The sequence below is a fragment of the Phoca vitulina genome, unplaced genomic scaffold (genome assembly GCF_004348235.1).
Source record: "Phoca vitulina isolate PV1807 unplaced genomic scaffold, GSC_HSeal_1.0 scaffold21, whole genome shotgun sequence".
In the NCBI taxonomy this organism is placed as follows: Eukaryota; Metazoa; Chordata; class Mammalia; order Carnivora; family Phocidae; genus Phoca; species Phoca vitulina.
The window spans coordinates 27,233,616-27,258,515 of NW_022589724.1; the positions used below are offsets into that span (position 1 = coordinate 27,233,616).

The following is a 24,900-nucleotide window of genomic DNA, read 5'->3' on the forward strand; positions in this document are numbered from 1 at the left end:
CCCAGTAGGTGCTCAACAAACTGTCTGCACAATGACAGTGGATGTGTCCGTGGGGAAGCTCCTGTCCCCAGAGCTCCACTGGGGGCTGGCTTCACCCCCCACCCCCACCCCGCTCCAGAGAAATCTCTCTCTCCCTGACCTTGCCCTGGGTGGCCCCAGTGCCCCTTGTGCTGGAGAATGGATCCAGGAAGGAACGGTCCTCCAGATCACCCCATTTTGCCCCGGGGGGGAGAGGGAGCCCACACTGTGGGGCTTTCGGCAGGAGACATGGGCTCCTGCTAAGAGGCACAGTTGTATGTTGGGGTCAGTCTCTTGACTTCAACACTTAATCTGTGTGACCTTGAGAAAGAGCTTAACCTCTCTGGGCTTTGGTTTCCCCCGACAACGAATACTTATACTAAGAGTAGCTTATGGGGCGCCTGCGTGGCTCAGTCGTTAAATGTCTGCCTTCAGCTCAGGTCACGATCCCGGAGTCCTGGGATCGAGCCCCACATCAGGCTCCCTGCTCGGCAGAGGGCCTGCTTCTCCCTCTCCCACTCCCCCTGCTTGTGTTCCCTCTCTAGCTGTGTCTCTCTGTGAAATAAAGAAATAAATAAAATCTTTAAAAAAAAAAAGAAGAGTAGCTTATGAGAGAAGAGCTGGAGGCTGGGCGCTGGGGCAGGACACATGCAGACCTAGTCCCATCTCCCACAGCTGTGCCAGCCTCAGCAAATCCCGCTAACCTCTCTGGGCCTTGGAGTCCTTATCAGCAAGCGGGGCTCAGGAGATGCTCTCTCTGGGTGGAGAGGTCCAAGGAGGGAGGGAGGGAGCACTCAGGGGAAAGGAGCAGTGATTTTCCTGCCTCTGCATCACTTCCTTTTGCCCTGGATAGGGAATCATTCCTTCCTCTCTGCCACCCACCAGCTAGACCCAGCCGGCACAGGTCTGCACAGGGCCGAGGGCAGTGTCAGGGGTGTGGGGATGGAGTGGGATCCGGGGATATGATTGCTCAGGGTGAGATGGCAGACAGGAACGGGAAGAGCTGGGATGAGCTGGGGGGGGGGAGTACACCTGCCCTGCCCCCCCATGGGGAGGGCGTTGGGGGGGCAGGGTTATGGGGAAGCAGAAGCCACCAGGGCCATTTTCCTGGCCTTCCCGACATGCTGCTGCCTGGAGCCCAGGAGGGGCTGGCCATCTGCCAGCCCTGAGTGGAAATGTCCCAGTAAAAAGGGCCTTATTGGGACCCCTGTGGAGAGGACCCTGGGTGCTGTCAGGGAGGAGTGAGAGACTGAGAACCTGGGGGCCGCTGGAAAGGGGTCCAGCCCCACCCAGCACTCCCTCCCTCCTCCCCGCCCTCCTGGCTGCTCACCCCAGGTTCAAGTACACTCAGGGGCATGGCTGACCCACAGCAGTGGGGAAGACAACCGGGAATTTGGGGGCCGGGGGTCGCTGGGAGGCTATGCGTGAGTGAGTGTGCTTCTAGCTGTGTGTGCTCTGGGTTTTCGTGTGCCCGGCGTCTCTGTGCCGCGTTTCTCTGGTGTCTCTATACTGTGTCTGATGTTTGGGTGTCTCCGGTGTTTCTCTGCGGTGTGTGTTTGGTGTGTGTGTGTGTGTGCGCGCGCGTGTGGTCTCTGTGCGCTGTGCATCTCCGTGTGTGTGTGTGTGTGTGTGTGTGTGTGTGTGTGTGTGGTGGCCCGTGCGCCCTGCGTCCAGTGGGCCTGTGGGCGGGTGTCCCTGTGTGCGTGTCTGTGCTGAGTGGCAGGTGTGAGGCTCAGGGCCCACGCTCAAGGTCCTCTGGACACAGAATCCACGCTGTCGGGGAGAGGGAGGGCGGAGAGAGGGCAGGAGAGCAGGCCCGCCCGAGAGGAAGAGCGGAGCCCCGCGCGGGGAGGGGCGGGCCCCGGGGGGGGGGGGGGGGGGGTAGCAGCTCGCAGCGGGGCGCCCCTCGCCCCGCCCAGACGCCGCGGGGGGCCTGGTCCCGGCCGCCCCCCGCCCCCGCCCCCATTCCCCGTGCGCTCCACGCGGGCCTCGCTTTCCAGGCTCGTGCGCGGCCAGCTTAGCAGTTTTTGGCTTAATGGCAACCAAAGGCAGCAAGGAGAAGTTGGGGGGTGGGGTGGGGAGCGGGGCGCCCCCCCCAGGCCCCGCCGCGACCCCGGGGCAGGTGGAAGGCGGCGGCGCGGGCCCGCGGCGGGAGGAGGGCGCGGGCGGGAGCCGCCAGCGCAGCGCGAGGGGAAAAGTTTCCGACCCCGGAGCTGGAGGCTGAGAAGTTTCGGCCGCGCCGGGCGGCGCCAAAGCCAGGCCAACACTGCCCCCGCGTGGGCGCGGCGCGGCGCTGCAGCGGGCGAGAAACAGGCTTGGGGAGAAACTGAGGCTCAGAGAGGGCGAGGCGGGCGGCGCAAGGTCACGGGGCTGGGGTCGCGGTAGAATCAGGCTCCCCAGGAAATGGAAATACTAGGGCGGAGTGGGGGTGTCGTGAAAGCGCAGGAAAGGGGATGGAGGGGAGTCATCCCTGGGATCGAAACCCCATTCAGTCCCCAGGGAAGGGGAGTTTGTAGCGTTGCGCCCACCCCATCCCCCACAGGGTTTCTCCAAACTGCCTACATCTGTGGCCTTTCTTCTGGAGGCAGAGCACCCCTGCAAAGCAAATCCTCCCCATCCACGACCCTCCTGGTCCTAAGATCCCCACCGCCTGTCCCCGCCCAGCACTCCCCATTCCATCCTTTCCTATTCTGCAGGGTGCCTGAGTGTGGATTCCGTGGCTGTTTCCTCACTGGCCAGGAGGTGGCGATAAAGACCTGAATCCTCGGCTTGGCGAGGGGTTGGGGCCAAAGCGCTGCCTGGACAGAGGGGAGGGGGCTTTAAACTTTGCCCAGGAGATTGGAACCCAGGTGCGGCAGGGCCAAACCTGGCCGCCGGGAGTATGGGGCTGGCGATGCTGAGTCAGTGCAGCGGTCAGACCAACGCCATCTGGTCTTTTGCCACCCCCCGATGTGATTTTAAACACTGCCCACTCCTCCTCCCTCCACCACTAGGAGAGAAACATCTGGTCCCCACCCACCCTGGATGCTTGCCCTCCAGGGACCTGGGGAATGCAGAAGACAAACGTTTGTCCACCCCGCTGGAGTCTGGACACCCTCACTGCCCGGTGGAGGTCAGCAAGTAGCCTTTGGTTCCAGTCAAAGATGGAAGCTGGGGCCGGGGCTCAGGGCAGGTGCCTGTTTCAGGTGTGGGTTGATCTAGGTTGACAGAAGCTTGGTCCCAGGTTTGAAGTGTGTGGCAGGGCCTCCCCACTTCCAGAAGAGGGGATCACCTGGAACAAGTCCTGGCCCCTGACAATGGCTTGCCCCCACCCCTCAGCTTCATCCCAGCCATGACTTTGTCCTCTCCCTCTCCTTGGTCCAGGACCCCTGGCACCTAGAGAGGCTTGTGGGGTGAGACATGGTAGCAGGTCCCAGCCATCTGGAATGCATGTTTATTTGTGGGGTGAGAAAGGCCTCTCCTCACCCCCTGCCCGCGACCATGCGCGGGCTTGGGCTCCAGTAGCCATTCACTTGGGAGCCTCCTGTGGTGTTGTGGAAGGCAGGAGGGGCTGGTAGCCTTTAGGGCATCCTTGCTTCAGGACTGTGTGCAGCAGCAAGCTGGGCAGGAAGGATTCCTACAGAGACCAGGAGGACCAGCTGGAGGCTGTGGGGTCCCTCTGGGCTGGAGACGTGGCTCCCTGGGCCCAAGGGGATTCTATATCCCAGCCCAAGGGGGCAGGCACGGGGGTCAGCCCCATTGTACAGATGAGGGAATGCAAATGCAAAAAGACCCCAGCGCTTGCAAGTATGGGGCTGGGAATCCGAACCCAGCTCAGTGCGAGAGCCCAGCCCTTAGCCACATGCAGGGAGGCTTCACCCGGTACCCCAGCCACCCCACTGGGCAGGGGTTCTCCGGGTGGCTGGCTGTCAGCAGGCACTCACCAGCTTCCGGCTCCAGTAGCAGGGCGATTTGCCCACCTGCCCCAGGATGTTGTCAGTGTCCGGCAAGGTTTGGGGGTCACCTCGTGGCCTCTGTGTGGTGGCCCTGGGGATGCAGGGCAGGCTGCTCTTCACGGAGGCATCCTCAGAGAGGTGACCCGGTGGCTCCTGGATGGGCCTGAGGGGGACAGGAGCCCGTGAGCTGCATGGGCCCTGAATCCCACGTCCACCCATGGCTGGCAGGGCCCTCAAGGCCACGACCCTTAGGCTGCCCGCTGCTGGGTGGGGTCGTCTACAGGGTGAGGAGGGGGTGCCTGGCAATGCCTATGAATCCTGTCCCCTTCCCCAAAGCCTCACAGGCCAGGGCAGTCCCAGCCGAACGAGATATTGGCCATGGCCTCCTCCTTGGCCCTGGGGCACAGGGCTTTGGACAAACTCTCCAGCCATCTCCCGACACTCCCGAACACCCCTTCTGATGTCGTTGACCGGGGAGCTATCCCATTCTCGATGGCACCCTGCCGGACTGGAGGAGAGAGAGCTCCAGTGAGATCTCTACCCGGGGGGGAGGTGTACCAACACCCCCACTCTCCCCTCCTCCCTCTCTGGCAGGCAAGGCTGGGCACAGCCCCGTCTCCATGGCAACCCAAGGCTCCCCAGTGCCTTATGGCTGCCTCCAGAGAAGGCTCAGGTTTTAAAACTATCTTGCGTGACTGTTTCTGCCTTTATTACCCAAACTGTGCCCCCCCCCCCCACATACCCACTCCTACTGCAGCCCCAAATGGGCCTTCTTTCCCATAATGGGAAGGCCAGTCACACCACCGTGGAAATCCAGAGACAATGGTGAGACTCCTGCAGGGATGGAGGGGCTAGGAGTCTTTCCTGCCCGATAGCTGCCCTTCCGGCTGGTCAGGGGCCCCAAGTTCCCCAACGGCTGCCTCAGGATGGAAAGGGCTGGGAAGCCGTCACCCGAGAGAGCCCCACTCTGGTGCCCTGGGATGTGACCACAGCTCCTGTGGCCATTGGCCCCCAAGGAGGCTTCTCCTGAGCTCGCTAGCTGCCATTCCCATGAAACGGTTTCTCCCTGGGGGCACCCCGGCCTCTCTTCTCGGCTGCTGTGTCACCTGCTCTCGGAAGCTTTGGCTTCCCCGTCAAACTACAAGAAGCTGGACAACACTGCAGCTTCTATTTCCAACTTCCTATGACCCTAAGGGGACTGGGTAGGGTCCCTCCTGAATCAGCAAAGATCCTGGATTTTAGGGCTTTACCCACAGCTAGGCTTTGGAACAGCCACGTTTCCTGAAACTGCACACAGTAGTTGGTCAATAAATAGATGCAAGCTCTTGGAGGCCCTGGGGCTGCTAGCTCCTGAGAAGTGAAGAGGCTGGGCTGATGGAGAGAGGGGCGGGGGGATTGGTAAAAGGTTATACCAGAGCAAGGACACGCATTCTTCCCGCCTGCTTCTTGACACCCACTTCAGAAAACACTGGAAACTGTGCCAAAGCAGACAGCACCCCATCCATCCCCAAGGAGCCGAGGGCAAACTTCCATCGCAGAACCTGGGCCTGGTGGTTCCTAGCTTCTTTGCTGGACCAGCCAGTGCCAGACTTCCCCAGAGAGAAGGTTTGATATTCTGGACCTTTCTGGGCAACTCCTCAGCCAGGCAGGCCTTCATGGATATGGGAAGAAGATGCTTTAGGTGCCTTGCCACCTTCTTCAACCCCTGTAGGCCACGGAGGGGGCCCGACGTGGGAGTCAGGAGGCTGTGGGTGCCTGTTCCGAGGTGGGCGGATGTGGCACGTGGGAATCCGTGGCAGCAAGAAAGCCTTCAGTGGTGGCCAGGCCTGGGCAGCCATTGTTTCCTCCACTGTGACTGCTCCCCGGTGCCACTCATGTTGGGACACCTCTGCAGGACCTCGGACCCTCTACTTGGTCTTCGAGGCCCTCCTGACACTGTCTGGAGAAGCCAGTTCGGGCCCCTTCTCGGCAGAGGCAGTGGATTCCTAGCCTCTGCAGGCTGGCCCTTACTCCCAGGACCCAGGGCCACAGTCTCTGCTGTCTGGGCTCCAGGCTGGAACTTTCTGGAGTCCTGGGGCTCCCCGCCCTGTCTGCTTACCTGCACAGCTGCGCTCCCAGTAGCGGAGGGCTGTGTCCCTCAGGGTCTCATCGGCGAATCGCACTCGGAAGGGGCAAAACCGTCGGCGCTGTCCCGAGCTTTCCCCCGAGGAGCTGTGGGTGAGCACAGCCCTGGGCTTGGGGGCCTGTGCACCGTGGGGCCTGCTGAGAGAGACGAGAGGGGCAGGGGAGGGTCAAGGCCTGAGCCCCCAGCCCCACATTCCACCCCAACAACACACGTCCACTGGACCAGCCCTCGCTGGGTATCCTGACACCCGCAGTAGCTCGCCTTTTCTGGGAGTACTTCCTGCCTGCCAGGCAGTGGATCATGCATGCAGCATGCATCAGCCCGTCACACCCGCACAGCCGGGGAAACATGATCATTATTCTCATTTTACAGATGAGCAAACCACAGCACAGAGATGTTTTGCAACTTGCCCAAGGTCACACAGCTCGTAACGGGTAGAGCCAAGATTTTTTTTTTTTTTTTCTTGAGCCAAGATTTGAATCTTAGTTCCAGAGCTGGCAATCCTATATATCAAGCAATTCAGCAGAGAGAAGAAGGATATGAACTTGAGCGTCAAGAAGGCCTGGGTTTCAACCCTAACTCTTTTAAGCCTCAGTTTCTCTATCTGTAAAATGGGGATCATCCTTGTGCCCACCACACGGGGTGGCAAGATGAAACAGGTGCCAAAGCACTCCACCCAGGGTGTGTGGTGCCCAGAGTAAACATCTGTGACTTCAAACTGTTCTTATAATCATCAGTCTCAGCTACACCTCTACCCGCGCATGTGAGTTTGGGCAGACCACACTCGAGTCCTCCGTTTTGCAGTTTTCCCCTCTCAATTATGTATTATATAGTGTAAGCATGATAATAGCATCCTTATAAGAGTTTGGTAAGTATCAAATAACTTATGGGAGGCATCTAGTACAAGGCCTGGCGTGGGGCCCGCGCTCAGTAAAGGGCATTCTGTTATTGTTATATTTATTAATTTCAGCCTCAAGGGCAAGGCTGCGGGAGGGCCTGCTTGATCCATCCATGGCTCTGTTATTCAGAAATGCCACGTTCAACCTTAAGGACACACGTATTGATGTATCTGCATCCATTTATCTGACTACATCTTTATGTCTGTGTGGACACGTAAGGGATACTTTCATCAGCCCACGAAAGAGCCAGGCGGCCGGGAGATGTCCCAGACCTAGTGATCCAACAGTTGTCTGCTTATCAACCCCTGGTCCGTTTTGGCCTCAGGGCTAGATACAGGTACACCCTGGCTCTGCCCAGGGGACTGAGATCTCAGCTTCTCCTATCAGAGGCTGCTGGAGCCCATTCCCATGCACCCTGGTGTCCCCTGCAGGGCCTACCAGGGAATCTCACACACCACGAGGTGCTCAAGTATTAGCTCTTAAATGTGAAACACCGTGACTGTGTCCACCCCTGCTGTTTGTCGTATTTGAGATAATGAGTTCCATACTGTTATTTATTATATCTTGTGAGACGTAGTGTGTTTATTTGATTGATTTAAAGTTCCTGGCTTGGCAAATGTGTTTCACTTCTGGCACCTTCTCTGAGCCATCGGTGGTGTCTGCTGGAGCACTGTGTCCGGAAGGGTTCGAGGCCCAGTGGGGGAAAAATGCCGGGATCAAATAGTACTGTCAGCCGTGGGTCCAGAAGGAGAAGGAATGGCATGTATGTTGTGTATTTACTCTCTTTGGTCTTAAAAACTCATGGGCAATGCTCTTCACCTTTCACCTCAGTTTAAGCCTGTTTATGCTGAAGGAGTTTTTTTCTGCATTCTTTTTCCCCTTCATTAGAGCTATGGCATCGAGGTCCAGGTAAGCTCTAATGCCCAGGCTCTTCTCCTCTATCTCCATCCCTTATCTCATTTCTCCCAATATCTGACATATAGTAAAACTTAGTAAAAGAGGAAGAAATGGACAAATGAATGGTGGGATGGGTGAAAGGATGGAAGATTGGGTGGGTGGGTGGATGGATAGATGGACTCATGAATGAGTTAATGAAAAGGTCTGAATAGAAGGACTGGATGTTAGGAGGATGGGTAGATGTATGGATGGTGGATGGATGACTCTGTATATGGTGAGTATGTGGACTCGTAGATGGCTTCATGACAAGTTATAGATGGACAGTACCCTGGATTTACAAGTGCATGGAAGGATTTGTAGAAGACTGATCATTGGATTCATGGATGGGTGGATAGAATCATCAGAGTTTCTGGTTAGAAAGATGACTGGCTAGATGGATGAATGGATGGATGAATGGATGGATGTCTCGAGAGATTCATGGATGGGTTGTAGAAGACCTGGTTCAGAGAGAAGATGTATGCAAGGATGGATAGGTGAATGGGAGCAGGAATATCTGAATGGATTCATGGATGGATTATGAATATGTTGGCAGAAGACCTAATGAATGGGTGGATGGATTCATAGATGTTGATGGATAATCCTTGGATAGGTTGGGAGGAGACCTGCTCTGGGATACATCTATGTATTGATAGATAAGTGGATAGATGGATGGATGGATGGATGGATGGATGGATGGATAGATGGATAGATGGATGGGTGGATTCATGGATGGATTATGAATGGTTTGTCAGAAGACCTGATTCACGGATGGACACATAGACGGGTGTACAGCTGGACAGATGGATAAATTCATGGATGAGAGACGAGAGGAAAGAAAAGAAGAAATGCTCTTTCTCCCCATCCCCCTACCGCCAGTCTCCTGTAACTCACTGGTTGGCCTTCTTGAGGGTGAACTGTGAGTGATCTCTCCTCAGGGTCCCCAGGGCAGGTATCTGATGGAGCAAAATCTTCTTAAGACTATTCTGGAAGTACGATGACTGGCCCCTTGAAGAGAAACAAGCCACACCTGGCATGAGTGGTCGGGGTCCCCCATCCTCGGAGCACTGTTGGCAACCCTGTCCCCATCAGCGGGTAACTTGACACTTACCGCAGCTCTGGAAGGAAGGAACAGTGGGGACACCGGGGCGAATGGTGGCAGTGCTCTGACACACTCCTTTTTGGTTGTGATGCTGAGGGTGCTGGGAGCCAGGAGGAGGTGGAAATAGCTATATGAGCCTTCGCTTGGGGACAGTCCTTACTAGGCTCTTCCTAGTTATAGGGCCTTGGGCCTCAGTTTCCTCAACTGTACAAGAGGGGCAATGGTAGACCCGCCCTCGAGGGGTAGTTGCCAGGACTCCGCCGGGCCTACTCCACTAACAGTAGCTGTGATCATCCCGGAAATGACTCCGCCCCGCCCTTGCCCCGCCCCCTGGGGTCCCGGGCGGGGCCTCACTCGGCGGCGGGGGTTCCGCGCGCTCAGCGCCCAGCTGGTGCAGGAGCTCCCGGAACCTGCTGGGGAGGAACTCTCCTAGGAGGGCGGGCAGGGTGGCCGCACCCCGGCAGGGATCCTCGCGCTCTCCAGGCCCCGGGCGCCCGGGCGCGAGTTCCCGGGGCGCACCGGCCAGGAGCAGGAGCGACCTCAGCCTTGTCCGGTTCTGCGCCGCCCGCTGGGCCAGGGTGGGCAGGGCGGGCAGGTGCGGCGAGGGGCCCCTGACGCCCAGCCCCAGCTCTGGGTGCGAGGAGCTGCCCGGCCACCACGCGCCACCGCCCTCCGAGGCCCTCAAGCCGCCGGGGGACCCGCGGAGCTGGGGCAGGGGCAGCCTGGGCAGTCGCGGGTCTCTCCTCTGCGAGCGCCGTCGCCGGGGAGCCCCTTGGGCGCCACCTGCTGGGTCCCGGGGTTGGGGGGACGCCGGGGCATTTCTGGCCCTGCGCTCAGCTCAGGGCATCCTCACGCCAGTGGGGCGGGGTGGGTGCCGTGCGAAGTGAAGAGGAGGGCATAGGCCAGCCCCCAGGCCATAGTGCCCGGAGGGGGGGTCCTTGTGGTTTGGGGGTAACACCACTGCCTCGTCAGGCAGCAAGTGGCTTCAGGCCAGAGCTCGCTCAGCCTCTGTTTCCTCACCTGCAAAATGGTCACGTAAGCGTACACACCTTTCTGCGTTGCTGGGACGTTTAGGTGAGCGAGCGCATGTAAATGGCATAGAATAGTGCCAGGCACGCTGTACGTGCTCAACGAAAGGCTAGCTGCTATTACTGTTGTTATTATTATTTTAAAATTATTATTATTTAGGATTTAGTCTGAGTCCCACTACTTATTAGCTTTGCAACCTTGGACAAGCCAGTTGGTTAACTTCTCTCAGTGCCCTTATCTGTAGAATGGGGATAACAGAGCACCTGCTCCTTTGTGACTTAGCCCATTGGAGTGTTCAAGTCCTATTATGCATCTATTAGCACTCCCCTGGGAATTAGGAAACCTGGAACCAGCTCCAAAGGAGAGACCTGCCCAGCAGTTGCCTAGTCCTGCTGGGGCCTCAGGGCCCCTTGGGTGGAGAGCTTGTTGAAAATACAGATGCCCCAGATTCTGACTCAGTAGGTCTGGGGTGGGGCCAAGACATATATTTTCTTTTTTAAGATTTTATTTTTAAGTAATCTCTACCCGCAACGTGGGGCTCGAACTCACAACCCCGAGATCAAGAGTGGCAAGCTCTACCAGAGCTACTCAGCCAAGAGCCCCAAGACACATATTTTTAACAAACTTGCCCTTTGGGAGACAGAGCCCCACACTTGCCCCCGCTACTGACACTGGGGGGTCTTGGAACCTGCTTCCTCCCTATCGCACCCCACTCCCAGATTGTTGTCAGCTCTGAGCTGGCTCCTGGTGTCACACTCACCGCAGGGGGCTTCTGGGTGGGTCCAGAGAAGGTCCCTTGAGTTTAGAGCCCCCTAACCGGTGGGCTGGTCCTTGGGAGAGCCCATCTTCCCAGCCTGATCCCTCTGCTGGACCCTCCCTGCTGCCTCCTGGGCCTCTTCAGGGTCATTGTGATCCGCCCCTCACCCAAGGCCATGGGAGGAACAGCTCTCAGGCCTGGAGACAGAAGGTGGGGCTTTGTGCTCAGGAAGTCAAGGCTGCACTCACAAGGGGGTGGTGGAACCCCTGACAAGGGCAACCAGGCCCAAGCCAGAGGTGGAGGGCCCAGGGTTCCACTCCCCTCTCTGGGTCTGGGAGGCCCAGGTGGGTCAAGTTTGGGCTGGGCAGCTCTGGAAGTACAACAGTAAGAATGCAGTGGGCCTGGAAGGGAACCGATTTCAAATCCAGGCTCTGCTTCTGTTTGCTATGCAATGCTGGACAAGTGAGTTTGTCTGTTCTCAGGGCTCCATCTGGGACGAGCCTGTACTGTGAAACTTGAGTGGGGGAGAAGGATTGTTTGGACCAGTAATTTCGCTGGCATGGTATCATGTTACAGTTTTATGAGTCTGCCTGGAGGAGGCGTCATAGCTGATGCATTTCCATTCTCTGCAAATACTCCTCAGCGAGGGATGGAAGGGCATATACCTCCTCAGGAAGTTAGACTATCGAGTGGGAAAGGTGAACATTTTTTATATTTATTCTAAGAGCATGTGGGTTTTTTAAAAAAATGGATGGGGGGGCGCCTGGGTGGCTCAGTTGGTTAAGCGACTGCCTTCGGCTCAGGTCATGATCCTGGAGTCCCGGGATCGAGTCCCGCATCGGGCTCCCTGCTCGGCGGGGAGTCTGCTTCTCCCTCTGACCCTCCTCCCTCTCATGCTCTCTGTCTCTCATTCTCTCTCTCTCAAATAAATAAATAAAATCTTTAAAAAAAATAAAAATAAAAATAAAAAAATAAAAATAAAAAAATGGATGGGGAACACCGGACTAACTAGATGATTTCTAAGGAGCCCTCCAGCTCTTGCATGCTGCAAATGTTTCTTGACCAACTACTGTGTGCAAGGCTTGGGAATTCAGAGATGCAAGAGGCTTTGAGGTCGGGGCTGTCCAGATCTGGAAAGGCCTCAGAGTCCAGGTGTAGGGAAGGGACTTTCTCTTCCATTGATAGGAAAAAAAAGGTGGGGGTGGATTTTTAGGCACCCCTAAAAGAGCTGGGCTCAGAGCTGCCCCCAAAAGAAGATTATAGACACACCCAGCAATTGAGATTTTTCAGGATTTATCCCCTTCCCTTAGAGACATGGACAATGAAGCTTGGGAGAAGGGCCCAGGCCAGGGGAACCAAGTCTGACCTGGAGTACTGTGGAGAGGATGCCATATAATATATACATAAACAGATTTGGGGGACCCAACAGCAGTCAGCACTCTGCCCCCCCCCATAGCTTTCACTTTGTCAGAGCAAACACACTTTTTTTAAAGATTTTATTTATTTATTTATTTGACAGAGAGAGAGAGCACAAGCAGGGGGAGCTGCAGGCAGAGGGAGAGGGAGAAGCAGGCTCCTCGCTGAGCAGGGAGCCCGATGCGGGGCTTGATTCCAGGACCCTGGGCCCACGACTGGAGCCGAAGGCAGAAGCTCAACTGAGGCACTCCGGCAAACACACTTTTAAGAATCTCCTGTGTGCCAGCAATCAGACAACAAAAAGAAATCAAAGGCATCCAAATTGGCAAAGAAGAAGTCAAACTCTCACTCTTTGCAGATGATATGATACTTTATGTGGAAAATCCCAAAGACTCTACCCCAAAACTGCTAGAACTCATACAGGAATTCAGTAAAGTGGCAGGATATAAAATCAGTGCACAGAAGTCAGTGGCATTCCTATACACCAACAACAAGTCAGAAGAAAGAGAAATTAAGGAGTCGATCCCATTTACAATTGCACTCAAAACCATAAGATACCTAGGCATAAATCTAACCAAAGAGGCAAAGGATCTGTACTCAGAAAACTATAAAATACTCATGAAAGAAATTGAGGAAGACACAAAGAAATGGAAAAACGTTCCATGCTCATGGATTGGAAGAACAAATATTGTGAAGATGTCAATCCTACCTAGAGCAATCTACACATTCAATGCAATCCCCATCAAAATACCATCCACTTTCTTCAAAGAAATGGAACAAATAATCCTAAAATTTGTATGGAACCAGAAAAGACCCCGCATAGCCAGAGGAATGTTGAAAAAGAAAAGCAAAGCTGGTGGCATCACAATTCCAGACTTCCAGCTCTACTACAAAGCTGTCATCATCAAGACAGTATGGTACTGGCACAAAAACAGACACATAGATCAATGGAACAGAATAGAGAGCCCAGAAATGGACCCTCAACTATATGGTCAACTAATCTTTGACAAAGCAGGAAAGAATGTCCAATGGAAAAAAGACAGTCTCTTCAACAAATGGTGTTGGGAAAATTGGACAGCCACATGCAGAAGAATGAAACTGGACCATTTCCTTACACCACACACAAAAATAGACTCCAAATGGTTGAAAGACCTCAATGTGAGACAGGAGTCCATCAAAATCCTAAAGGAGAACACAGGCAGCAACCTCTTCGACCTCAGCCGCAGCAACTTCTTCCTAGAAACATCACCAAAGGCAAGGGAAGCAAGGGCAAAAATGAACTATTGGGACTTCATCAAGATAAAAAGCTTTTGCAAAGCAAAGGAAACAGTCAACAAAACCAAAAGACAACTGACAGAATGGGAGAAGATATTTGCAAATGACATATCAGATAAAGGGCTAGTATCCAAAATCTATAAAGAACTCATCAAACTCAACACCCAAAGAACAAAGAATCCAATCAAGAAATGGGCAGAAGACATGAACAGACATTTTTCCAAAGAAGACATCCAAATGGCCAACAGACACATGAAAAAGTGTTCAATATCGCTCAGCATCAGGGAAATCCAAATCAAAACCTCAATGAGATACCACCTCACACCAGTCAGAATGGCTAAAATTAACAAGTCAGGAAATGACAGATGTTGGCGGGGATGCGGAGAAAGGGGAACCCTCCTACACTGTTGGTGGGAATGCAAGCTGGTGCAGCCACTCTGGAAAACAGTATGGAGGTTCCTCAAAAAGTTGAAAATAGAGCTACCATATGATCCAGCAATTGCACTACTGGGTATTTACCCCAAAGATACAAAAGTAGGGACCCGAAAGGCTACGTGCACCCCGATGTTTATAGCAGCAATGTCCACAATAGCCAAACTGTGGAAAGAGCCAAGATGTCCATCAACAGATGAATGGATAAAGAAGATGTGGTATATATATACAATGGAATATTATGCAGCCATCAAAAGGAATAAGATCTTGCCATTCGCAACGACGTGGATGGAACTGGAGGGTATTATGCTGAGCGAAATAAGTCAAACAGAGAAAGACATGTATCATATGACCTCACTGATATGAGGAATTCTTAATCTCAGGAAACAAACTGAGGGTTGCTGGAGTGGGGGGTGGGGTGGGAGGGATGGGGTGACTGGGTGATGGACACTGGGGAGGGTATGTGCTCTGGTAAGCGCTGTGAATTGTGCAAGACTGTTGAATCTCAGATCTGTACCTCTGAAACAAATAATGCAATATATGTTAAGAAAGAAAAAAAAGAAGAAGAAGAATGTAGCAGGAGGGGAAGAATGAAGGGGGGGAAATCGGAGGGGGAGAAGAACCATGAGAGACGATGGACTCTGAAAAACAAACTGAGGGTTCTAGAGGGGAGGGGGTTGGGAGGATGGGTTAGCCTGGTGATGGGTATTGAGGAGGGCACGTTCTGCATGGAGCACTGGGTGTTATGCACAAACAATGAATCATGGAACACTATATCTAAAACTAATGATGTAATGTATGGGGATTAACATAACAATAAAAAAATTAAAAAAAAAAAAAAAAAAGAATCTCCTGTGTGCAAATCTCCTCCTCCCAGAGGAGGGCACTCTAAATCTAAGACCAGGGCATCGGTTTAGGAAAAATGAGTTTATCATAAATATTGTCTGTTTACTGAGAGCCCACTGCAGGCACTGGGGTGAAGGCTTGACCTGCAATATCCTACACATTTTTTTTTTTTTTAATTTATTTGATAGAGAGAGGGAACACAAGCAGGGGGAGCTGCAGGCAGAGGGAGAAGCAGACTCCCCGCTGAGCAGGGAGCCCGTTGGGGGGCTCAATCCCAGGACCCTGGGATCATGACCTGAGCCGAAGGCAGACGCTTAACCGGCTGAGCCACCCAGGCGCCCCTATCCTACGCATTTAACACTGGCGGAAGAGGAGACTGAGGCTTGGGGAGGTTCACAAGCCCTACCCACCTGCAAACTCACAGTCCATCAAGGTTGTTTCGGGGACCCCTCCAAAATTTCTATACATGGGAGTAGCCTATGGGAGGGCAGGCTTTTTGGAATGCAAACCTCAAGTACTTGTTCTGTTTATTTGGGGTAACAACCCCTTGGCACTGTCAAAGGTATTTCTTTCTTTCTTTGCGGATCTGTATATTATTTTAAGATGCAAATTGTTATGGGTACGATTTGAGGAATACGGCTCCCTGCCCTCCCCCCACCCCCGCCCCTTTATACAGAGTGGAAAACCCACAGAACGGTCGTTTTTTAAAAAGCCCAGCCTTCGGCCTCTAACCGGACTGGTGCCCGTGCTGGAGGCAGGAGAGGCTCGGCGGCGCTGAGGCTCTTTGAAGTCCGAGAGGTCCTTCCGGGGACCCAGAAGTCAACTGAGGTCAGCCGCCCACGGGGCGGGGCGAACCGGTCCGGGGCGGAGCTAGCCGCGGCCCCGCACGCCGGCGCCCGGAAGTGACGTGTGCGGACAAAGGCAGCGCGCGCCGCGGGGTGTAGTGTCTGTCGGTGGTCTGGCGGAGCTGGTGGTGGGCTTGTGGGTTCTTCGCTGCCGCCTCCGGCCGCCTTCCCTTCCTCTTTCTCGTCCTCTTCTCCCGGGTCCCGGGAGCCCCCGCCCGGGGTGAGTAGCGCGAGGCGGAGCGGGGAGCGGTGGCCGGCGGGGGAAGGGAGGTCCCGGCCCCCAACTGCCTCGGCGCCCTGAGGCCCCGGCTCGTCACGTGACCCGGCGCGAGCTGCCCGGGCCCCCACGTGCGCGCTCCGGGGTGGTCGGACCTGGGCCACCGGTGGCGGCGGGTGGAGGAGGAAGGCCCGAGGCGCCCGGACCCTGGACGGGGCACTCCCCCGCGCCGTCCTGGGGCCGTAGCTAGACCCTTCCCTCTCTGAGCCTCAGTTTCCCCTGTGAGAAACGGGGATTAAGGAGGGCACGCACTCGGAGGGTAGGTGTCAGGACGCAGTAAAACGCTCAGGTCAGAGCCGGGCACAGCGTAGTGCCCGTTGCATGGGAGTTGCTATCATATTTCGCCTTGGACCCAACCCCAGATACGGCTCGACACTGGTGCCGCTCAGAACACAGCTCGCCGCCGAGAGCCCTGGAGCCAAGGTCAGCCAGTTTGCGGAGGGGCTGTCCTATCGAACGAAAGGCCCAGGCTCTGCTGCCCATCAACGGCGGGATCTCTCTGGGATAGAAACCGCTGGTGTCAGAGGCCCTGACGGTGGGGTGGGGTGGGGTAGTCTTGCAGATGGTCTGGGTATATAGAAGCGTTGCCCAGAGAGAGGGGATGAGCCCCTGGAGGACTAGGGCCTTGGCTGTGTTAAGAAGTCTGGATTCCCTCCTTATGCTGTTCCTGGTTTCCTGTGTGTATTTGTGTTAAGGCACATCACTCGTTTAGTGGAATGGTTTTCTATCCCTCAACTGGGTTTTGGGGGAGGGCCAACAGCTGATTCATTAGTAAACGTGACTCCCTGGGGCCCTGTCTACACTTTGCCTCCCGGTGTCCAGATTGGAGTGGGCAGGAGGTCCCTAGGGGTCACAGGGAACAGTGGGGTTGTCAGTCAAATAGCAGAAGTCCTCATAGACTCTGCCCAGGCTGTGTACAGAGAGAGTACATGTGGAATGCTTTGGTGGGGACCAGAAGCCATAGAGTCACAGAGATAGCGGCCCCAGAGTCTCTGCAGTGTTTCTGTGCTTGCAGGGATGGGACGCTCACTCCCCTCCTGCGCGTCTGCAGAGCTCTTTGTCTGCTGGGTTGGCCCCCAGCATCACAGTAATAATCCCTTAGGTGTGTCCAACACTACAGTTTCTAGGGCATTTCACTGCATTTTTCCCTTTTGACTCTACAATTGGCACAGAATTGGTGAAAATCTCATTTGACAGAGATTTCTAAACTTGCGATAATACGTGCCTGCCACTGTGCCGATCACGTGCTGCCTTCACACCCACCTTTAATCGTCACAGCGTTCTTGTAAAGTCAGCATCGCTGTTCCCGTTTTATAGGTAAAGAAACTTACCTCCTAACTGAGGTTAAGTGTCTTACCTGAGCTTACACAGTCGGAGAGAAGCAAAGCCAGGATTCAGACGTGGTTCATTTGACTCCACCGGAGGGTTAGTTTGTTTTTAAACACTCCATCTCCCTTCCGCTCCCAGCCTTTTTTAGTCGTCTTTACTTCCTCCTTCCCTTTCTTTTTCATAGAGCACCTTGCCATTCCCATATGTCCAGCTGCTGTCTCAGATCCAGGGAGAACAGGCCCTGTTCGGCAGGCTGCAAGAGGGAGGAGGTAACTTCAGGCAGGCTCTTGTCTCCTGTTAATTCCAGGCTTTTTCTTAGAGACTGGTAAATGAGGAGGATGCGAGGCCTCCCCAGAGAACTGACAGTGACAGTTTAAACACCGTTCTTTTCCATGGATCCTGGGAGAAGTAGCTGGGGCGGCTACCCACCTGTCCCCCTAAACACCTCGTAGGGGAAGAGGAGGTGGCCAGGTGACTGTGAATGGTGCACAACACATTCTGTCTGTGGAGCAGAGTCCACTATGAGCAAAGGGCTTCTCCCGTCCAAGCTAGTCGAGAGTGCACACAAAGCCAGATTGTGCCCAGGCCCTTTCCCACCCCTGCAGCCATGTAGCTCCTCACCACAGCCTGGGCAGAGTATATGAGGGCTTCTGCTATTTGACTGACAACCCCACTGTTCCTGTGACCCCTAGGGACCTCCTGCCCACTCCAATCTGGACACCGGGAGGCAAGGTGTAGACAGGGCCCCAGGGAGTCACGTTTACTAATGAATCAGCTGTTGGAACAAATGTCAAAATTAGACTTGGCATTTCCTGGCCTGGATGTTCCTCCCCTGGCTTGTTCCTAGAATCTGCCTGTAAGTGGAGTTCTTGTAAATTAGATTATTCAGAGGACCTTGACATTTAAAGAAATCATGTTGTAAGGCTTTTGGTAAAGCACAAAAATTACATTGTCGGTAATGGCCTTCAGTGTTACCAGTTTTGAATGGTTGGATTTTTGTTGGATTTTTCTCAAAAGTGGAAAATGTAGCCCCACAAAGCTCATTCTTTGGTTCATTCAGCAACCAATTAGCATCCCCCCGCTTTGTGTCCGGTGCTGGGCTAATCGGGAATGAGGTCATGTCCCTGTCCCCAGGAAGTTGACCTCCTTGGGAGGGAAGGCAGGCAGGCAGAGAGAGTACAGGCAGGGGAGTGGCCCCACATTTATTCCGTTCATTTCGTGGGGAGTGAACTTTTTGTTGAATGCTATATGGGACGCAAGAGAAATGCAGTGATACATCTCAGGGTGTTGCCACCGTTCTCCAAGGAGCTCCCAGGCCCGTGGGGAGATAGATAAGAAGACAAAACCAGCAGTTTGCCAAGATTGGTGGGCAGTGATGGGGACAGGGTCGGTGTTGCCGAGCTCCCGTCTGAGTGCTGAGTGGAAGAGCCGGCTTTGATGCTGTCCTTCCTGGGTAATGGAGAGGCTGTGACATGGTGACTGTGGGGCCTGTTGGTGGGGGCTGGGTAGCCCCCAGACTGAGCTCCGTGGTGACATTCAGGCCGGTGGCCCTCTTTCCTGTCAGCTCTCAGGGACATCACTGTATGTGATATAGGAACGATCGCATTCCTGGCTATCAGCAGATTTCTGCGTTCTTTTGCTTTACCCTGTGACTCAGGGCTGTCATTCTTGTTGAGCAGTGTACCACTTTCTCTTTCCCACACTGGTGTGGGACATGGCGGGGAGCCAGGGTGAGGGGATGCTGTATTTAGAACCAGCCCCCCCGGCCTGTTACCCCAAAGGGCCCTTCAATTGACACAGTAGTTGAAACTTGCCTTCACTGTGGTCCCAGACCCTTGTAACCTGAACAGGGAAGCTGGAGCATCAGCCTGAGAGCTGATTCAAGAATCTGAAGGGGATTGGAGGACTCTCTCCACACAGCAGAAGGGCTCTAGAGGGCAGAAACAGTGAAAGTCACAGGTCTAAGAACTGGACCTGTTAGGGCACGTGGATGCTGTCGCTTCTCTTCTGGTTCCTCAGAGGACCAGTGTGGCCTTGTCCGTGAGGAATGTCCGAATGCAGGAAGGAGCCAGGAGATGGGGAGGAGGGCCCTCCCCCGGTGTCTCCGCTGGCTAGCTGGGCTCCCTGGAAAGGGCTGACCGTGGCGGAAGCAGGATTGCATCAGTGAAGAGCATTCCTGAGTTGTTGGGCTGAGGTGGGCCTGCTGCTTCTGGAAGGTTCCTTGTCTTCTAGGACAAGTTCAGAGTACAGTTGTGCACTGGGGATTAGTGACAAACGTGGCCAGTGAAAATTCTTCACCTCTTCTCGTGTTTTGTTCCCTTTCCTTCTCTCCTTATAGTCAGTCTCTAAATTATGTATCGAGGGCTATATGCTTGTCCTCAAGGCACTTTTCTCTTTCCCATCGGATGACTTCTCTTGAAGCCCTTAAGGCATTCCTCCATCCTAGAGGTTTTTCACTTGTTTTGAGCACTCTCCCGGGGTCCCACATGAAGCTTTCCAGGACTCAGTGACTTAACTACCACCCAGTGGAGTGGTGTAAAGGTGGAGGGAGTGAAGCCCCAGGAGCATAGTCGTGCAGTGTTCCTGGTGGATTGGGGGGGGGGGGCTTCCAGCCCTGCACCGAGGGACTCCTGTGGGCTTGGTGCTGGGGACACAGTGGCGAAAAGGCAAGGTTGCGCCTCTGGAGCTTCCATCCCAGTGGAGGCTAGACAGCAAGTAAACAGTGTAATTTCAGATAGAAGTACACGTTCTGAAGGCAGGAAAACGTGGGCATTGGATTGGGGTGTTGGAGGAAGCCACCTTAGCGGGGCCGGTCAGGGAGGGCCTCTGAGGATGTGACCCCTAAGCTGAGAGCTGTCTTCCCACGACGCTGCTGCGTGTCCCCACTGCCAGTGGTTCCTGCCGCTCCCACTCGGCCCCCACTCTGCCCGTTGGGCCCGCCGCCGCTGACAGCCCGGCACACCTAGGGCCCTTCGGAAACTCTCAGCTGGTTGGTTTTCCATTACCGTTGGGGCCTCCCGTAATCCAGGCCCAGTCTGCCTGTCTAAGCTCGTCTCCCATGATACCCTCTCTCTCTGTCTGCATTCCAACCAGCCCAGGCCGTCCCCAGAACCGTCTTCCGGGTGGCACACAGGCGCCGCCCCCCCCCCCCCTGTCCCCCCCCCCCCCCCCCCCCGCCATCATCCCCTGTCTTTCGGGGCCTAGCGAGGTTGCCTTCTCTGGGCTGCTGCTCCATCTGCCAGTCGGAAGGGAGTCCTCCATTCGTTGAGTTTCCGCAGGACTTTTGGCTCAGTGAGCGTCTCACTGTGTCTGCATTGTGTTTTGGTTGGTTCCACTTGATTCTGTCTCCCGCTGGACGGGAAGCCCCCTGAGGGTCGGACGGTGTCTCAGCAAAAGCTGCAGAGCAACTAGAACAGCACCTGCACATGGCGAACGGGTTGTGGGGGCCGGTGCCTCAGGATAGAGATGTGCCCCTTCTGTCCCTCCCGGCATGAGTGGCTGGGCTGGCCAGGTGTGCAGCTGCCGAGCCCTCCCCCTCCCCCAGGCCCTGGCTCTTGCTTTGTCGTTACCCCTCCACCTGTCATGGTAACACTCGCTTGTTGTGTCTGTTTTCACTGTCGCCCCCGAAGTCCACCCAGCTGCTGACACGGTCTTCCGGAAACACACATCCCTTGTTACTCCCTGCTTACCCTAGAGTAGTTCGACCTCACTGCTCTTCAGCGGGGAGTCCAATCGACGAATGTGCCCCCACCCCGACCCTGTGTTTCCAGTTGCAGGCACTCTCTGTGTGCCTTTCACACCTGTCTTCCTGGGGCGGGCTTGCCCCGCTGGCTTAGTGAGCTCTTCCTTATTGTTTCAGCTGATGGTGGTTCTCTGCGGGATGCCTTCCTCGACTCCCCAGGGAAGCACTTCCTCTCGGGTGTGCTGTGCCCGCATCTTGTACTTGTCCGCGGCCCTGCAGTTGCCAGTGTGTGCATGGAGCTGTCTGCCCACTTCCCGGCACTGCGCCTGGTACACTGTCCCAGCACGTGGTTAACCACAGACCGGACCCCACAGCGAGCTTCATTCTGTGCTCGCGAGTGAGAGGGAGGCGTGCGGACTCCCCAGGCCCCTCCCAGGATCAGCCAGAACACCCACGGTAGAAGGCTGGGGCTCCTTGCTTCACTTTCCTCAAGTGTAGATTGGGAGTTCTCTATGCCCTAGGGTTAGAAGCCATCAGGTCAGGTGTCATGTCTAGTAAGGAAAGGACTAGAAGCCCAGGACTCTGGGTCTTCTCCTCTGATACAAAGGTAATTTTGCAAAATGACTTGAATACAAGAGACAGAAGGTACTGTCATCCAAGGGATAGAAGCGGTTTTGGGGACACTGGACATTTCTCTACATCGGGCAGGGCTGTGTGACCTCGTGAAGCATGGGGTGAGACTGAGGCCCTCAACCTAGCTGATTGGCTCTTTTTTGTTGTTCAGGAGGCACTGTTGCTGAGTTTGGTGCCTGAGCTGACTCGGTTGGTGACAGCATGACAAGTGAGGTGATAGAAGACGAGAAACAGTTCTATTCGAAGGCCAAGACGTACTGGAAGGAAGTCCCGCCCACAGTGGACGGCATGCTCGGGGGGTATGGCCACATCTCCAGCATCGACATCAGCAGCTCCCGGAAGTTCCTGCAGAGGTTTTTGAGGGTAGGCAGGTCTGGCGTGCCGCCTAGGAGCAGAGGATGTGGCCCTGGTGGCCCGGCCTGGTCTGCACGGGGCGCCACCTTTTACACGAACCACCGCGGGGCCTTTGGTTATCGGTTGGCGTCAACCACCCAGGCCTCGAAGGGTGGTGCGGGGGTGACGTGTGGACTGGGGCCTCTGCCTCAAGGTTGCCACATGGGAGCTGGCCGCTGTGCGGGGGCTCCTGGGCACCAGAATGGAGTCTTCCTTTAACTGTTCGGTTTTGTCAGGGGCGAACCCTTCGCGCTCTTGCCGTGTTTGCGGCCTGTTGGGCTGGGGGTGCGGGCTGTTCTGCTGAAGGCAGGCTCCTGGTTCCTCACCTGCTCTGTCCTCCCTGGGCCAGGCTGGCGTGTCCCTGGCTGCAGCCTCCCCTGGCAAGCATCAGAGGCTGGTGCTTGCTCCCCATACTACATGGGGTCTCCCCTCCCACTTCCCACCTTCCCTGATCTGTGAAAATCACCGACTGCCTTCCATTCTTTCACGGCTTGAATTCTTTTCATCCTGTGGTTTTACTGGGGTGTCGGGAGTGAGAGGAGATAAATGCACCTGTCCAAGTTAATCACCTTTAAGTGGCAGTCGGCTTGCGTTTTAGGAATGTGTGTCCCAGGCAAGAATGTGCTGTGGTCCTACCCACTGGCGACCCCCCATGCCAGCCCCCGGCCTGTGCCCAGTCCTGATTTGAGTACCTGGGAGCTTGGGAGGAACAGCCCCTTCTCGGGGACAGGGTCCCTCGGACTCTCTGAGCCTTCCTTACGGAGTCTGTGCCTTCCCTGCTTCTCAGGAAGGCCCAAACAAGACGGGGACTTCCTGTGCCCTGGACTGCGGGGCCGGCATAGGCAGGATCACCAAGCGACTGCTGCTGCCACTCTTCGCGGTGGTGGACATGGTGGACGTGACGGAAGACTTCCTGGTCAAAGCCAGGACGTACCTGGGGGACGAGGGCAAGAGGGTGAGGAACTACTTCTGCTGCGGCCTCCAGGACTTCAGCCCCGAGCCCAGCTCCTACGATGTCATCTGGATCCAGTGGGTGATAGGTGAGCTTTTCACGGCCCTCTCCACCCTCCACGCACCTTCCACGCACCTCCCGCTGTAGGGGCGGGTCCATGTCCCCCCCCCCCCCGCCACCTTGGAGGGCGGCCCCAGTGCTCCTGCAGCGGGCAGGAGGGCAGGGCTTTCTCCAGTCCTCCCTGGGCTCACCTTCCATGCTTTGTCAGTACCTGTTATGACCCACTTGGGTGCAGTTTTTGGTTGAAAAAATATAAATGACCAATAACTTAACTGCATTCAAATAACGTGGAAATGAGTTTTTATAAGTAAATGTTTTTTAATAAGAGGAAAAATTGAAGCCTTGGCTGCCCCTGCTGTTCACAGCAAGTGAGCCTTGCTTTGCCGTCCCTCCTGCACCCACTTAGCCCCACAGCACGCCCAGGGTGCTCTCCCTGGGCTGCTGACCTGGCCGGCAGGCCGCTGTACCAGCAGTTGGCCGCCCACTCCCCAGCAGACACCACAGCCCTGCTGGGGACACACTGGGTCTGGCCCTGTATTTTGTGGTCCCTAACAGCCCGTCTGGAATTCTAATTAGGGAAGGAATGGTCTGGTATGCACTCCCTAATCCAGGCCTCAGGGCGGGGGGGTGGCCTGGAGTGTAGGTGTTGGGCAGGGCCCAGAAGTCACCAAGTCAGGGTGCAATCCCAGCTGTGTACTTTGTGACAGCTCTTGGGTGAGTGGCTTCTGAGCCAGCTTCCTCTTACATAGAACGGGATTTGGTAAGCCTCTCTGGACTGCTGAGCACGTTTAGACAGAGCTCGGTAAGTCTGAGCGGAGGCTGAGAGACTCGGCCAGTGGTATGTACGCGCTTGGCACCACTCCCTCCCTCATGACTTCGGCCTCTGCTGTCCCCAGGCCACCTGACCGATCAGCACCTGGCGGAGTTCCTGCGGCGCTGCAAGCAGGGCCTGCGCCCCAATGGCATCATTGTCATCAAAGACAACATGGCCCAGGAGGGCGTGATCCTGGACGATGTGGACAGCAGCGTGTGCCGGGACCTCGAGGTGGTCCACAGGATCGTCCGCAGCGCAGGCCTCAGCCTCCTAGCCCAGGAGCGCCAGGAGAACCTCCCCGATGAGATCTACCACGTCTATAGCTTAGCCCTGAGATGAGCGGGGGATGGCAGGAGAAAGGGACCAGTGTGGGGTGGGGGGCTGGCAGCCGGGCAAGACCCAGAGGCTCCATGATGATGGTTCGGGAGTGCTGAGTGAGACTGCTAAATATACCTGTCTGCCGTCCGTCACTAGACTCTTTTTCAAAAGGCATAATGGGACCCAGTGGGGAGGGCGCCACTGGACAGAGCAGTGAGGCTGGGGCCTGGCTCTGCGGCCCCGAGAGGCAGGGACCGGGCAGTGCAGACCATGGGACTCCAGGGCCCCTGGGGCTCCCCACGTGGGAATACAGCGATCCCACAAGTGGGAGATTTTCTGGATCTCCCTTTCAACCATCCAGCCTTCCAGCCACAGGCCTGGGTGCCTTAAGATGAAGAGAACTCTCGGTTGTTGAGGACTTTTTCCCTTGGGGGGAGGAGAGGAGCCAGGCCGTGGAGCCTGCAGCTGCTGGGGATGTTCATGTTCTGAGGCCTGTTTGGTGATGGGAGCCCTGGCGTCCCTAATGTGATCGTCACAATGGGCTACAGCAAGGGAAGTCTGCAGCCTCACTCCTGGCTGTGCCCTGCAGCTCCTCCTTGGTGAGCATTTTCAGTCAAAAAATAAAAGGGTAAATCCTGTACTGGGAAGGCCCTAGCCAGTCTGGAGTGGTGCTCTTCTTTACTGGGACAGCAGTGCGGTGCTACTTGGAAACTGTCCCCACCAGATGCTGCCGTCCCCCTGTGCCTCTCACCTCTTCTTAATGGCTGCGGTGGGAGCCTTTGTCCTAGGCTGGGGGAGGGCGCGGAGGGGGCCAAAATGCCATACAAGGA

The 24,900-nt window shown here is 55.5% G+C and overlaps 2 protein-coding genes across 3 annotated transcripts; one reads left to right on the forward strand and one right to left on the reverse strand.

Annotated features, from left to right (window-relative positions):
* Positions 1-2,792: 2,792 nt before the first annotated feature.
* On the reverse strand, positions 2,793-9,831 carry CUNH9orf50 (chromosome unknown C9orf50 homolog). The gene is given in 9 exon segments (XM_032419009.1): positions 2,793-3,634; positions 3,942-4,263; positions 4,296-4,490; positions 5,639-5,708; positions 6,052-6,215; positions 8,805-8,918; positions 9,022-9,112; positions 9,367-9,756; positions 9,759-9,831. Coding segments are annotated over 9 exon segments (1,527 nt in total). The 3' UTR covers positions 2,793-3,526.
* Positions 9,832-15,679: 5,848 nt separating this feature from the next.
* Positions 15,680-24,893, forward strand: NTMT1 (N-terminal Xaa-Pro-Lys N-methyltransferase 1). Of its 2 annotated transcripts, XM_032418750.1 has the most exons (4): positions 15,680-15,832; positions 21,685-21,896; positions 22,714-22,966; positions 23,835-24,893. In XM_032418750.1, the coding sequence occupies exons 2-4, from the start codon at positions 21,735-21,737 to the stop codon at positions 24,089-24,091; spliced, it is 672 nt and encodes a 223-aa protein (XP_032274641.1). In that variant the 5' UTR covers positions 15,680-15,832; positions 21,685-21,734; the 3' UTR covers positions 24,092-24,893. The 2 variants fall into 2 exon arrangements, with proteins under 2 accessions (XP_032274641.1, XP_032274642.1); XM_032418751.1 differs by lacking the exon at positions 15,680-15,832 and having other exon boundaries at positions 21,773-21,832; positions 23,835-24,891.
* Positions 24,894-24,900: the final 7 nt, after the last annotated feature.

Bases quoted from the DNA above. Each gene is read 5' to 3' on its own strand.
- NTMT1 (XM_032418750.1), top strand. From the start codon at position 21,735: ATGACAAGTGAGGTGATAGAAGACGAGAAACAGTTCTATTCGAAGGCC. The intron at 21,897-22,713 runs GTAGGCAGGTCT...CCTGCTTCTCAG, and splicing joins TCCTGCAGAGGTTTTTGAGG to GAAGGCCCAAACAAGACGGG. The intron at 22,967-23,834 runs GTGAGCTTTTCA...TGCTGTCCCCAG, and splicing joins CTGGATCCAGTGGGTGATAG to GCCACCTGACCGATCAGCAC.